This window comes from Pyrus communis, chromosome 9 (assembly GCF_963583255.1).
Source record: "Pyrus communis chromosome 9, drPyrComm1.1, whole genome shotgun sequence".
NCBI lineage: Eukaryota > Viridiplantae > Streptophyta > Magnoliopsida > Rosales > Rosaceae > Pyrus > Pyrus communis.
The window spans coordinates 24,790,587-24,803,380 of record NC_084811.1 but is presented as its reverse complement, the minus strand read 5'-3'; the positions used below and the strand labels follow the sequence as shown (position 1 = coordinate 24,803,380).

At 39.8% G+C, this 12,794-nt stretch overlaps 3 protein-coding genes and 1 non-coding gene across 4 annotated transcripts; all 4 read right to left on the bottom strand.

Annotated features, from left to right (window-relative positions):
* Window positions 1-556: 556 nt before the first annotated feature.
* On the bottom strand, window positions 557-5,720 carry LOC137746191 (uncharacterized). Its single transcript, XM_068486264.1, has 9 exons — window positions 5,179-5,720; window positions 4,521-4,932; window positions 4,230-4,385; window positions 3,908-4,149; window positions 2,684-3,615; window positions 2,273-2,616; window positions 1,927-2,190; window positions 1,627-1,832; window positions 557-1,395 (listed from the first exon to the last, which is right to left on the bottom strand). The coding sequence occupies exons 1-9, from the start codon at window positions 5,437-5,439 to the stop codon at window positions 688-690; spliced, it is 3,525 nt and encodes a 1,174-aa protein (XP_068342365.1). The 5' UTR covers window positions 5,440-5,720; the 3' UTR covers window positions 557-687.
* A 122-nt stretch (window positions 5,721-5,842) lies between these two features.
* On the bottom strand, window positions 5,843-7,386 carry LOC137746192 (uncharacterized). Its single transcript, XM_068486265.1, has 3 exons — window positions 6,920-7,386; window positions 6,676-6,729; window positions 5,843-6,282 (listed from the first exon to the last, which is right to left on the bottom strand). Exons 1-3 carry the CDS (start codon window positions 7,262-7,264, stop codon window positions 6,049-6,051), a joined length of 633 nt encoding a protein of 210 aa, XP_068342366.1. The 5' UTR covers window positions 7,265-7,386; the 3' UTR covers window positions 5,843-6,048.
* On the bottom strand, window positions 6,798-6,871 carry TRNAN-GUU (transfer RNA asparagine (anticodon GUU)). The gene has a single exon. It is a non-coding gene; the product is annotated as a tRNA-Asn (tRNA).
* A 1,069-nt stretch (window positions 7,387-8,455) lies between the features above and the next one.
* Window positions 8,456-12,231, bottom strand: LOC137745160 (sorting nexin 1-like). The gene is made up of 11 exons (XM_068485062.1): window positions 11,973-12,231; window positions 11,737-11,871; window positions 11,163-11,298; window positions 10,572-10,705; window positions 10,370-10,444; window positions 9,992-10,151; window positions 9,717-9,850; window positions 9,489-9,557; window positions 9,333-9,412; window positions 8,984-9,044; window positions 8,456-8,900 (listed from the first exon to the last, which is right to left on the bottom strand). The coding sequence occupies exons 1-11, from the start codon at window positions 11,982-11,984 to the stop codon at window positions 8,691-8,693; spliced, it is 1,206 nt and encodes a 401-aa protein (XP_068341163.1). The 5' UTR covers window positions 11,985-12,231; the 3' UTR covers window positions 8,456-8,690.
* Window positions 12,232-12,794: the final 563 nt, after the last annotated feature.

Below are 12,794 nucleotides of genomic sequence, written 5' to 3'. Positions count from 1 at the left end.
GGTTGAGAGGACCAGGCAAATGAGAAAATTTTCATTGTAACTGGAACACAAGTGGTACACCACGTGTTTTTATATAGGTGGTGGGAAATTTTATTTTTTAAGTTATTATCTTTTTCTCACACATATTCCACCATTTGTATAGTAACACGTGCTGTATCATCTTATATTTCAGTCACATTGAAAAATCAACTGAAAGAGAGAACAACAGAAAAACCCAAGTTAGCTAAAATGGTTCCTATAAAACAATACGGGTCAGTAATATTTTGGTAACGTATACAACATTTGAGTTATGGGTATGACTTCAATGCTACATATTTTGGGTCGCAAGAGAGGAGATTTAGTGTTCATATTCAAATCCATAACGTATCTTGGGCCGCAAGAGAGGAGATCTAGTATCCGTATTCATTTAGCCGCCAAATTTGATTTTCACAACTGTTTGGATATTCTATTTTCAGTCGCATCCATTCATTCATTCTTATATCATTCAACAATAGGTAGCATTTGAAGAAATTTCCCTGTGTTATTAGGTTTACAGCTCCTTAAAGAACCCTAATTGCATTTGCAACTCCTCACTATTTTCTCCCAAACATACTTAAAAACGAAGCTACATGACAATCATGGAATCATCTGCAGTTCGTTGTTTTATCCAACAACAAAAACATTGACTTGTTTTGTTTTGGTCTGAAACTACAAAAACAAAGACACCAGCAGAAAAAACAACATAAACAACAGCACAACAACAACAGGAGGAGAAAACCATGTTCCAAATCCCCCAAATCCTTCATACAGATCATCAACTTCCCAATCCAATATCTCTTTTCTGAACCTCTTTCCCTTCCCACTCCTTCCGCTTTCAGCTAATCGTATGTGAGATAAAATGTGAGGAAAAACTTTCTTGTGAGAATCTTCTCCAATCAACAAATCTGAATGCCCGAAACCCTCCACAACTACCCTTTCGTGATGGAATCCTGGCTGGTGCAACTTCATGTACTTATGAGCGAGGAAAGACGTGTGAGGAGTCACGAGGAGAGACCGCCCTCCGGATATGTAAAGCGTTGGGAGTGCCATTCTTTCTGGATGGATCAAATATGAGTTGCTGCCGTTGCTGTCTACTATAAAACCGGAGTTGCATATCTTTCTCAGGTGGGGAAATGCTGCCATGGGAAGTTTTGTAGAGCTTTGCTTGTTCAACCACTGGTGCATGGTGGGGCTTACGTTTTTGTGCCAGAATGTGTTTCCGAAGATTCCTGAGAAAACTTCACATTCGTTGCAGGTGCATCTCTCGTAGCGGGGTATGAAGCGGGCTATAAGTTTCAGGAGGCTGTGGCGTAAGCTAACGGTTGATGTCTCCAACAGAGGAAGCGTCTTATCAATTCCAAGTATGAACATTGATATCTGCATATTAAAAGGAACTTTTGAGGCTCTCGCAGGTAAAATTAATGTGAGCTTGCTTTACGATTTAATAATTTTTGAATTACTACAAACTTTATTTAATTCCTTCCTCCCCTTGTTCATAATAATTAATAAGTTTCCTGCGTGGTTGTATTCCATCCTAAATCTATAGAGAGAGATGGGCGGAGGGCGGGGGGTGGGGGAGGGGGGTGGGGAGCGAGAGTGAGAACTCACCGGCATCAGAGGAAGCCACATTTTAACTCTGGACCAAGGACTAAGCTTGAAGAACATTGAAGAATTGGTGCATGAGAGAGAAGCAATACGGGTTGCAGAGACGTGACCTCCCATGACAGCTATGTGTATGGCTAAGCCTCCGACACAGTGTGCAACTACATGCACCTTCACGCGCGGCCCATGCAACTCAACAATCTTATTAATTGCTGCAGAAAAAGTGAAGCAGGAAAACGCTCATTGACATACAATAGGATTAGTAAGAGTTAAGTACAATTACAGTAGGTGTATTTGGTCTTTTACCAGCAGCGATGTCAAATCTTGCAATATCTTCAATCGTAAAACTGTTTGACGAATTCAGAGGGTGCAATCGTGATTGCAGTAGCCATGTTTCATGCCCTCCTTCAAGCAGAGTTCTGACTAAATCATTTGGCTCTGTTGGCAGCCAGTAACTCTCGGTGGAGTATCCATTAAGAAGAAGAACTGGATTTAGTTGCTCATTTCCTTTAAGTTGTGGCAAAATATGGTGGCACTTCCATTGCCTACAACTGATATTGAATCCATCTTCTGCACAATATATGGACAAGAAATTAGGAACTCTATAGCAGCAAGAAATGGACCGGAAACAGAAAACAAAAACATTTGCTACCTGTTTTTAATTCATGGAGAATGCCGCTCGGATAAGATTTAATTTGAAAATAGGATGAATCTAAATCCTTGTGGTTCCCTCGAGGTATCTGCAATACATAGGTTCTCAAGAGGGCCCCTAATAGATGGCATAAGAACCTTCCCTTCTTGTTTCCTTCAAGGCTTATGAAACTCTTAAGAAGCTCCTTCATCGAAATGCTAAGCTCCCCTTTTAAAACAACCTTCTCATCCTCCGAGTTTTTCTCAGCAACTTTCACAAATGTCACATGCAGTGTTGTCATCTCCCTCCAAGCATATAATGCAGAGATAAAAGGATTCATTATCTTTCTTCCCTCGAGAATATATCTGCATCAAAATCGTTGTGAGAAAAATAAAAGTAAGAAAGTTTATCAAACTTTCAAGTTTTATATACCTTGAACCAGTAGAAGCCCCGAGAAGAAGATGGTAATGCATATACTGTGTGTAAGGAGTTCTGCAATCTACCTCGCAAATATTTACGTCCCCATCTAAGACATGTAAATCATCCTTCTCAAAGGCTCTAAGTTTCACATGCCCTCCAACTTTCCCTCTTAAAAGGGAATGGGCTTCTTGAGTACCCAACTTCCGCTCATTCGGTCCTTTCTGGTCTTGAGGGTTCATCTTCATTCTGAGATAAGCTGTGCACGGCATACCCCCAACGTAACCTCTCATTGTTTCTTTGACCAAGACCTCTGATCTCTGACCATTAACTATAGTCTTATCAGTGAAGGAATCCTGACCTTGGTTAGCAATTCTAGGAACAGATGCAAGACCTTCTCTGTACTTTAGAGCATCCTGCACAAGGTTCTTGCTTATGTGCTCAGCTGCCGTCGCAATAGTAAGAGAAGGATTTATTCCAATAGAGCATGGGATCAAAGAAGCATCACATACATAGAGGCCGGGATGTACAGTGATAGGCGACAATGGATCAAAAACCTGCCCGTTGGAGTTGCAAACACCGTGTGAAGGATCTAAAGATGCATTGCACCCTCCTAAAAGATGAACTGATGTGCTTCGGTATTTTGACATAAAGAGAATTCCTCCTAATTTCTTAGTGAGCTTTTGGAAAGCTGTAATTTTTCGTGGGAGAAGGGAATCATGAGGCGGGGTAAAGCAGATTTTGTTCGTGCCCTTTTCCAACGTGATCTTACCATCACTCTCATCATATCCCAATGCAATAAGAACCATTGCTTGGGTTGCTTTACAACCTATGATATGCTTTATCTTGTCTATAATCCCATGAAGGAACCAGTATCCAGTAGGCCATCCGTAGGTTGTAATTCCTTTAAACAGCAGGTACGGATACGATGTTGGAAGTACAGCACTCTGTAACAACGAAGACTACATAAGAGGTTGATGAATCCAAATCCATCAAACCAGAAAAAAACATTTTTAAACTTATATCTTCAGAGATTAACATTTATATACATGCATGCATACTTCATATATATATGTAACTCGTTTTCCACAAAAGCCAGACTACATCTAGATTTTCCCACCAGATATCTATATGATACATCGTTGATTACATAAAAAATTAAAAGTCATTTGTGACCAAACCAATAGATTTACATGAATGAAAAACTGAAGTCAATTAAGTTCACAGAAGTTTCTGAACCTGTATTGTAAAGCCGAGCGAAGAAGTGTAAGAGGCAGAGATGGATGGCCCTGGCCTTTCTTCAAATGGTGTCTTAAACATTTGCTTTCTGTCTAATCCGTAACCATTCAGTGGTGCTGGGCTCCCAGCAAGATAAGCCACAGTATTTCCATTGCAGCTGAATCCAGATCCAAGTGCTTCAGAAAGTTTTAGTCCTCTCATTCTTGACTGGTAGAGTATTTTAGTGGTGCCAAAAACTCCCGCTGCGAAAAAACAAGTCTAGAAATTGTTAAGAGTCTTTGTGATTAAAATTTTCAGAATACCTAATTTGATTGTTTCTCACCTGATAGGATTACGAAATCAGAGGTTATGTAATCAATCTCATTCAAGTAAATAAGCCATCTTCTATTTTTTCTACTGCTTTCTCCTTTGTATTGGAAGTTTTCATGCATGTTTCGAACCACATACTGTACTTGACATTCTGTTTTAACTATGCAGCCTGCCTGCTTCACAAGAAACACTGGTTTTAGCGGAGAAGGTACGGTAAAAACTTAAACACGAACATCTATTACATCCTAATGGATATATATATTTTTTTTTACGAACTTCATTGATCTATTAGATAACATAAGACATGCCTGGATTGCTGAACGCAGATAATTTTTGTCAGTAGAACTTTTGGCATTATAAGGACATCCAGAAAGACAGTTTCCACAGGCTAAGCAGGTACCCATTGCATCAGTTTGTAGTTCTTCAAGGTCAAAATTCACGCTTAGCTTCACCAAAGTCTCAAAAGCTTCTTCAGTCTCTCCAATAGCAACCTCTTCCAAGACTTTTGCAGCAGGAAACTTGACAGGAATGCTTTGTGCTTTCAGCATGGCTGCCGCAGAAGCTTCACAGTTATCCCAATTCCTTTCCCAATCCTTTGGCCATTTTGGATTTCGTCTAGCACGAGCTGGTGCTGGAACCAGAACTCCTGCATTCACTAATGAACCCCCACCAAGTCCACACGCCGTAGCTGCTAAAGAATCATTCTGCTCATATACCTAGACTTTCATCATAACAGATGCATATTACACCTTGCCCTGATTTGAATGGTTACGGAAAAACTGTATATGTCGCTAAATTATAGTAAAAAGTAAAAAAACCGGTATATACACAATAGTAAGCAAAAGTGACATCACAAAACAAAGTACATACAATATCCTGCGATTGACATGATTCAAAACAAACAACAAAATACAGAATCGATGCAGATATTGCCCTAGAGAAAAAGAGGAAGAGAGAATAACCTGGAACAAAGCATCTTTTGGTCCAAAGCTAATGCCTAGGTTCTGGTTCTCCATCCTTGTAGTAGAAAATATCTTCGAGCTGTTAGTAGGAAAGTCCTTAGATTCCCATCTCCGGCCTTTCTCAACTAGACACACCCTTACCCCTGCCATAGACAACCGACAAGCAGCAACAGAACCGCCATAGCCAGACCCCACAACAACTGCATCATAACCATCTTCTTGTCCATAACCAAAACTAACTTCCGATTCTTGCTGCTCCATTTTCTTTCAAGTTCCAGATCTAGAATTTGGTACAATTTCTTACTTAAGGTCAAAACAAGGTGTGAGAATTTCAGTTCCAGATTCAAGATACCTTATATAGCAGAGGATACTGCCAACATGGAAAGTACTGGGTATCAAATTTGTTTCCTAGTGTGATTATTTAATAGGTAAATGATTGCAATCACGTTTTAGCATGAAGAAACCAATGAATCCAGTTAAGACAAAGTTGAGAACAATTACCTAGTAATAAGCTCCAAGACAATGCAACCTCGTTAGAACATTGAACATCCAAGATTACAGCAAATATTATGTAGTCTAGCGGCACAAAGGACACAAATCGAAAGACTACAAAGTCAGAGGTTAAAAGTAGTTTAGTCATCTATCAACTAGCTAAAAAAGCACATTCGGTCTATTTCTGGACAAATCCCAGATCATCGTAATCTGCATTGAACTTTGTTGAAGCAAACAAAGCTTGCATTCGACCACCAAGCATAAAAATTGAACAAGAAACTAGGACTTTCTTGTCTTGGACTTAAAGAAGTAAGAAAATTTGCATTACATAACAAAGTGGAGATAATCTCAACTCAAATATACGTACAAAAATCCTGTTTACAGTCTAGCGATTTGGACCGACTTCTGAAGGGCCTGCATAAGATTTCTCATGATCCTTGGCTCACCAGGAGGTGTCTTGTCCTTCAAGGGTCCGTTTCTGACAGCTCGGAAAATAGGGCCAGAGCCGTCACTTGGTGGAAAAACCAAGCAGTCTATGTACACAGGGACCTCAACCTCCGCATTCCCGATTGTAACAAACCCCAATCTAGTCCCACCTGCAATTTTGTCTACCTGTTCCATTGCAATGTACAAGAAAACATTCAGTCCATTGCTAGGGTCTCAGTGCCATGTTCATAATGTATGCCAATGTGTCCATGCAACCGGAACCTTAAATATGGAAGTCAACATGGCTAAGGGAATACAAGTCAAGCAAACTGATTTCCGCATACTCATTTTTCGTTTATTTCTGACATATTGGATTGGATAAATTTGTGAATCATCCTTATAAATTGGGTGTTATAAACATAATGGGATTTGATTTTTATTTAAGTTTATTGCATATAGCGATACCTCCAACGCAACGCCTAATACGACTTCAAACTTTGAATAAAATAAAGGAAAATGAAGAAACATAAATAAACAGGAAAAAAAATAAAAAAATGAAATGAACAATATATTGTGTACCTTCAAAGGCATATCAAGAGGCAGGTTAGCTCCTTGGCAGAGACTATTAGCCCACTGTTGAGCAAAACGCAGCGTTTAGCACATTGGACCAGAAAAATGGGAAAATACAGAAATTTAAAAAACGCTAGAAGGAGGGTTCGAACCTCCGACCTTGTGGTTAACAGCCACACGCTCTAACCAGCTGAGCTATTCCAGCTTTGGTGTTAGAGTGTGCACTTTAATGTTTACATATACTTTATATTACCTGGAATAGTAGAATTTGGAATCTGGGAAGATCGGTATCCGAGGGCAATTTCATGGTCCCGAGCAAGACGCCGTCTTCGGCGTCGTCCGAAGGGATAAGGCTGTCCTTTTCCTGAGACGACGCCTTGGCCACCGCAGTTTGATTTCGGTGGCGGTAGTGACGGCCGGAATGCAAATTAAGGTTAGGAAAGAAGCAGTTGCTGGTGGCGGTGGTGGATACTAGTGGACAGGAAGCAGCCAGCGACGGAGGAGGAGGGGAGAGTGGCACGTGGGAGCTGACACGTGGGGAGTGGACGCAGCGGAGCGAGCTCATCGCTCCTCCCGCCACAGCAACAGAACTGGCCATGGCTGGCTGAGCAAATGAAATCTGTGAGGGGGTTTTAGAACTGATGGGAAAGAGGGAAAGGGATTTGTTGGAGGAATCGCAAGTTCGGAGGATATGCTTCTTTCATCTTCTTTAACGAGGCGGGAATGGTTGGCGAGAATCGCCTCATCAAGATTCCAATCATTTCATGCCATATCAGCAAATGTAGGCCACCGCTTGCCTCATAAACTTGGCATTTTTTAAAAACAAAATTTAGCAACGGTCTCTCAAATTTATCTCAATTGGAGTAATAGTCTCTTAATTTAAAATTCATGACCCTTTTTTCTTAACTCATCAAAACGTACAGCTATGATCCTTTTTGTCAACTCAGTCAGAATTCTGTCAAAGTGAGTCTTGTTGGAAGGACCGTTGCTACAATTTGGTTAAATTGAGAGACTATTGCTCAAATTGGGTTAAGGTTGAGAGATCATTACAACAATTTTTCTGATTTGATTTTTTATATTTGCCCCTTGATTCAACCTCACGTGTTTGCCACGTGACTCATTTTGACGGAAGTTCTTAACGGAGTTGATGAAAATGACCATTGCTACACTTTTTGATGAGTTAAGAAACCAGTAGTCTCAAATTTTTAGTTGAATGGTACAATTACCTCCTTTTTGTGTGAAATTAAGGAGTTGTTTGATAAGTATTTTGTTTTTAGTTTATTATTTTTTTTGAAAACTGATAAATGAAAATTCGTTTGATAACCACTTTACATTTTCAAACCCAAAATCGAAAGCTAAAAGCTAAATTTTGAAAACTCAATAAAATAGTTTGCATTTTCTAGTTTTTGCAAACTAAAAATAGTTATCAAACGAGTTTTCATTCTTCAATTAAAAAAAAAAAAAAAAACTAAAAAACTAAAAACTAAAATTAAAAAAAAAAATTGTTATCAAACGGTTCTTAAATTGATTATTTTCGAATTTTAATGACAATTCTCCTTTACCATTTCTCAATGAAAAAGGATCACTAGCCCAAAAGAAGTTCATACGGCTTGGAGACAAATCGATGTGATTGCAAACTATTAACGTGCAATGCGAGAAAATTAAAACGTAAGAAAGTTACTAATTTGTAAAACAAGATTCTAATTTCAACGGACAACTCGAAGAATTGGACATTCGAAAGCATATCAAAATGTGTGAATAAATCCTATGTGTGAGGTACACATATCTGTAGAGTGACTTGCCCTGCAAGTAACAGTGCAAGCAACAAATCTTTTCAATTAGTTCTCAATTTGTACAGGTAATAAGTGAGAAAGGGAAAAAAAAAAAAGATAATAATCCACAAGAAGTACAACACCGGAATAACAGAACAAACTCCTGAAGTTCGAAAGTTTTTACAAAGAGAGCTGCTCTGCCGTCTATACGAACCACATGAAGTATACTGCTCCGGTTTTACATCCACTCAACTAAGCCGGAGAGCAAGATTCGAGCTTAGGGAGGAGACTTCGCCAAGCGTCTGCAATACTATTCGCCAAGCGTGCCTGTCCCTTGGCAAATTCATGGAAAGCAACCCCCATGTCTGTTGTTTTTTGTTCCTGAAAGTGAACTATCTCTTCATTCATCCGTCGCACTATCGTTTCAAATCTTCTGGTTGCTTCCTCACCCTCAGCCTTCAACTGCATCACAAAACCAATCTTAGTCAAATAATGAAGATACCACCTAACGTGTAAACCATATATGATTGCATCAGCTGACTTGCCTCGTTGTACTCGTGCTCAGCTTCGCCCACCCTGTCCGATCTGGTCAACATGAGTTTGTCACTGCAAACCAATCAACACTTATTAGGCCAATCAACAATTACAGACAAAACGAGCGCCAGAGTATTTATATCAAATGGTGAGTGGAATCCAACATTAGTTGAATCAAATGGTTCCCATCATGCATTTTCACAAATCTTTTTTTTTTCCTTGAACCATTTTATTTTTATTAACTGGAAACCTAAATATGATCACAGGTGCTGCTTGTCTGTGTTTTCAGTATACAAGAGGCTAGCGTAACAGAAAATCCAGACACGCAGAGAAACATAAAACAGTTGACCAGATGCATACAGATTTATCTCCTTCAACTTAATTGTTTCGGCAAGTTCACACTGTTGCCTGAAGGCATTTGCTCTCTCAGCTATTGTGGCCTGTTTCAACACACACAAGTAAAAGAAGTGCAAACAGTATAATCTAAAGACATGTATCAAGTCAAACACTTCTCACCTTAATAGACTGCACAGCACGGACATAATCTTTCAAGGGTTCTTCAAAATTCATTAACAGTTGTTGGGCCTACAACGAGACGGAAAGATATGGTAATACCATAACATATAATGATAAGCTCTTATACAAAATGGAAAACAAAAGGAATGCATGCAAAGAAGAATAAGCAAACACACCATAGACACTGGAACACCAATGATATATATTGAATTCTCAATTCAAGCCTACCTCCTTTTGCAGCCTAATTGATAATGTCTCTGACTTCACCCCAAGCTCGGTAAAGGCCTTTCCAAGAGCATTACCTTCGGAAGCTCCTAGGAGCTTGGCTGCTTTCCCAAAATCTGCTAGAGACTGTCCCAGCTCTGCATAAATATAGTTATAAAGAATCACATTCTAACCACATTCAGAATTCAGAATAAGGAAATGCAGCCATAAGGCCCCTAATAGAGAAATGTAAGAGAAAAAGGTAAAGAAAGAACATTGAGCCTTCAAATCGTCATTACCTCTGTGCCTCTTGACAAGACGGTATGCATGTTTCTGGGCTTCAGCCAAGTGGTTTTCCAGCTCAAAGATGTAGTGTTTCAACTTCTCATATTCAGGATTTGACTCGTCCACCGGCTTTTCCTTTCCGAGAACAACATCGCTCACTTTAGATTGTACATCCTGTTAAATACAGAACTGCTGTTGTTCAACCAGATCACCTCTCAAAAAGGAAAGATACTTACTAGTTTAAGTGGCCTATTCAGTTCAACAAATACAATAAATGCGGAAGACATGAAGCAGTGGAAAGGATTGCCCATTATGAAAAATGCCTTTTTAGGGAAATGAAATATCCCATGGAAACAGTTAGTCTTGCAAACACTATGCAGAATCAAAGTTACCTTGAAGATTTGCATCAAATCTGCCGGCTTCTTCTTAAAGATACCAGTCTCGTGAAACCTTAACCTCTCCATTGTCTGAAAAAAGCATATAAACACGTCAACTATTCTGAAGTCCAACAGAGGTGCCTGATAAGTTATTGACTTTCGTAGTAGTGACATGAGAATAACTCTGTGACTCAAGGCATCACTTTAGAAGCACCACCTCTTCATCTGCTTGTAAGAAGGTTCTCAGATCCTCACTTTGCTGAAGTTCATGATGTGAAGCTATCCGATTAACAAATACATCCAATGCTTGACGCCTCATCTCAATAAATTCAGCACTGAAACGGAACTTTTCTGCATTAAGGACTGAAGTTAGTCACAGTGATAGGTGTTTATTTGGAGTGATTCCAAATTCCAATTCTTGGTGCAAGGCCAAGTGTGCTGGGCCCCTGGAGGAGTCTAGTTTATCTTTTATTTTCAGTTTTTTTTAAGTTTTCTGTGTTTTCGCTTCCGCTAACCACTCTAATTTCCGCTGCCCAATTCTATCCTACATCATAAACCAACAAAAAAAAAAAGAGAGAGAGAGGATTTTCTTAGGGTTGGCTCCACCTTGTCACTATCACAATTCCTTCATTCGCAATTTGAATCAACAACTAAGTTACCTATACTAGCTAGTTAAGGCCTACACATGAAGATACAAGTACATAAGTTTAGGCATGACAAAACAATGCACATGACGAGGTAAACATAGCATTTTCTACTTTACAAGTACAAAAGAGTTCTAAGAAAATGGGTATAGCTATGTTGTTACCTACAGCACTCTTTTCTGGAAGAGGTGGAATAAAAATTCCTTTATACTTTTCAAAGAGGCGATCCCGTAGCCAAACAAAATCACTGTAACGTCGAATAACAATCTTCTCCGGCCCTTGGTATTCAAGAAAATTTGTCTGAAAAAACAAACATAGATAGATGTGAATGCTCAAGTAGAATTTAACCATTATTATTGCATCAAAATAGACACAAAAACAAGACTTAAAAGAGCATATTTACAGATCACATGCTCATCCAACTCATTAAACATGCTTAAGCTCAAAAGATCCATTGAAAAACATCATTCGTTTGCACACATATTATAACGAGAATCACTGATTCTCACATTAACTGAATTTATCATTCAGTACATCAAATTCCCCTAACAAAACCCAACTTAAATAAACAAATTCCCCTAACAAAGTGAGAATTTATATCTTCCGTACACTCTGAGCTAAAACCAACCATGCAGTTACTGTTAATTACGCAATCAACCCAATCACAGGGACCTTAACCCTAATCAAATCAAAGCCTACAATCAATAACAGAAATTGAGAGCGAAATGACGAAATTACCTTGGTGATCACTCGGTAGGAGATGTATGCCTGGACGCCATTGCCCAATTTCACAGGATCAGTCACTGAGACTGACAGGTACGGCTGCGACGACGGAGATCTAGGGCTCTGCGACGGCCCCGATATGCTTCTCTGCTGCTCCATGCAAACACAATCAAATTACGAGCAAATCATCAAAACAAAGACCCAACAGAAGAAGAGGAAGAGGAAGAGATGAGTGGCAGGTTCGTAATTACCGCGGTAATCATGGCGGCGTTGTGATGAAGGTCGGGTGGGGTCAATGAAGAAGATGGGGCGAGACGGAGCTCTGTGAGATTTCAATCGGATTGTCAACCAGAGCGTAAAGCGGTGGAAGTGGGAGTGGAATTTTCTAAAGCGCGCCGTGTGTGCGCCGCGCCCTGTTCCGGTGGCCTGGTCCGTGCAGTCGACGCCAGCGAAATGATCAGTTGGATGTCTTGCTGCGTAAATGAGCGAGAAGAAGAAAGTATTGCTTGTTTATTGGCATTGCTGAATAAGAACAACAAAAAATCAATGTATTTTGTTTTTTTTTTTTTGTTTTTTTTGGTCAAAAGGACCAACAACTGTAATTGCCAAAGAAGAGGTCTATTTACATGAAAAGCACAAAAGAAGATATGGATCCTCAAAACAAAGCCCAAAATAAAGTTTTGAGCCCAGAAACAGGAAAACCCAACAGTCTTGCTTGCGTAGCCGCCACCAAAGCATCGTCGACAAACAGAGATCCAGCCATCGAAATTTGCAAAAATGATGGAAAAGACGACTCCAACAACTTCCTCAAAGCACCACATAGATCGGAACATCAACCACAAACCAAAGAAAGCCAGTGAGATATGACCCACTAGCAATAAAAGTCACCGAAGGAGAAAAAAAGCCACTAGGGATAGAGTCATGGGAGGTGATGGTGTGAGCACCTGCGTCCGAGTTCTACACACTTCTCAGGAGAATCATGTCAAAGCGTGTTGAAGGAGAGTGACCGCAGATCCGTAAATATTTGGGGTGGAGGAAAGCCGGAGCGGGGTGGGAAGGGTGGGAAGAGAAAG

Coding starts and splice junctions, on each gene's coding strand:
- LOC137746192 (XM_068486265.1), bottom strand. CDS start 7,264: ATGGCCAGTTCTGTTGCTGTGGCGGGAGGAGCGATGAGCTCGCTCCGC. Junction 6,730..6,919: donor TCCAAATTCTACTATTCCAG/GTAATATAAAGT, acceptor TTTGCTCAACAG/TGGGCTAATAGTCTCTGCCA. Junction 6,283..6,675: donor CTCTTGATATGCCTTTGAAG/GTACACAATATA, acceptor GCAATGGAACAG/GTAGACAAAATTGCAGGTGG.
- LOC137745160 (XM_068485062.1), bottom strand. Junction 10,706..11,162: donor TCCAGAAAAGAGTGCTGTAG/GTAACAACATAG, acceptor TCCTTAATGCAG/AAAAGTTCCGTTTCAGTGCT. Junction 9,413..9,488: donor GTGCTGTGCAGTCTATTAAG/GTGAGAAGTGTT, acceptor GTGTTGAAACAG/GCCACAATAGCTGAGAGAGC.
- LOC137746191 (XM_068486264.1), bottom strand. CDS start 5,439: ATGGAGCAGCAAGAATCGGAAGTTAGTTTTGGTTATGGACAAGAAGAT. Junction 3,616..3,907: donor CGCTCGGCTTTACAATACAG/GTTCAGAAACTT, acceptor TCGTTGTTACAG/AGTGCTGTACTTCCAACATC. Junction 1,833..1,926: donor AAGATTTGACATCGCTGCTG/GTAAAAGACCAA, acceptor CTTTTTCTGCAG/CAATTAATAAGATTGTTGAG.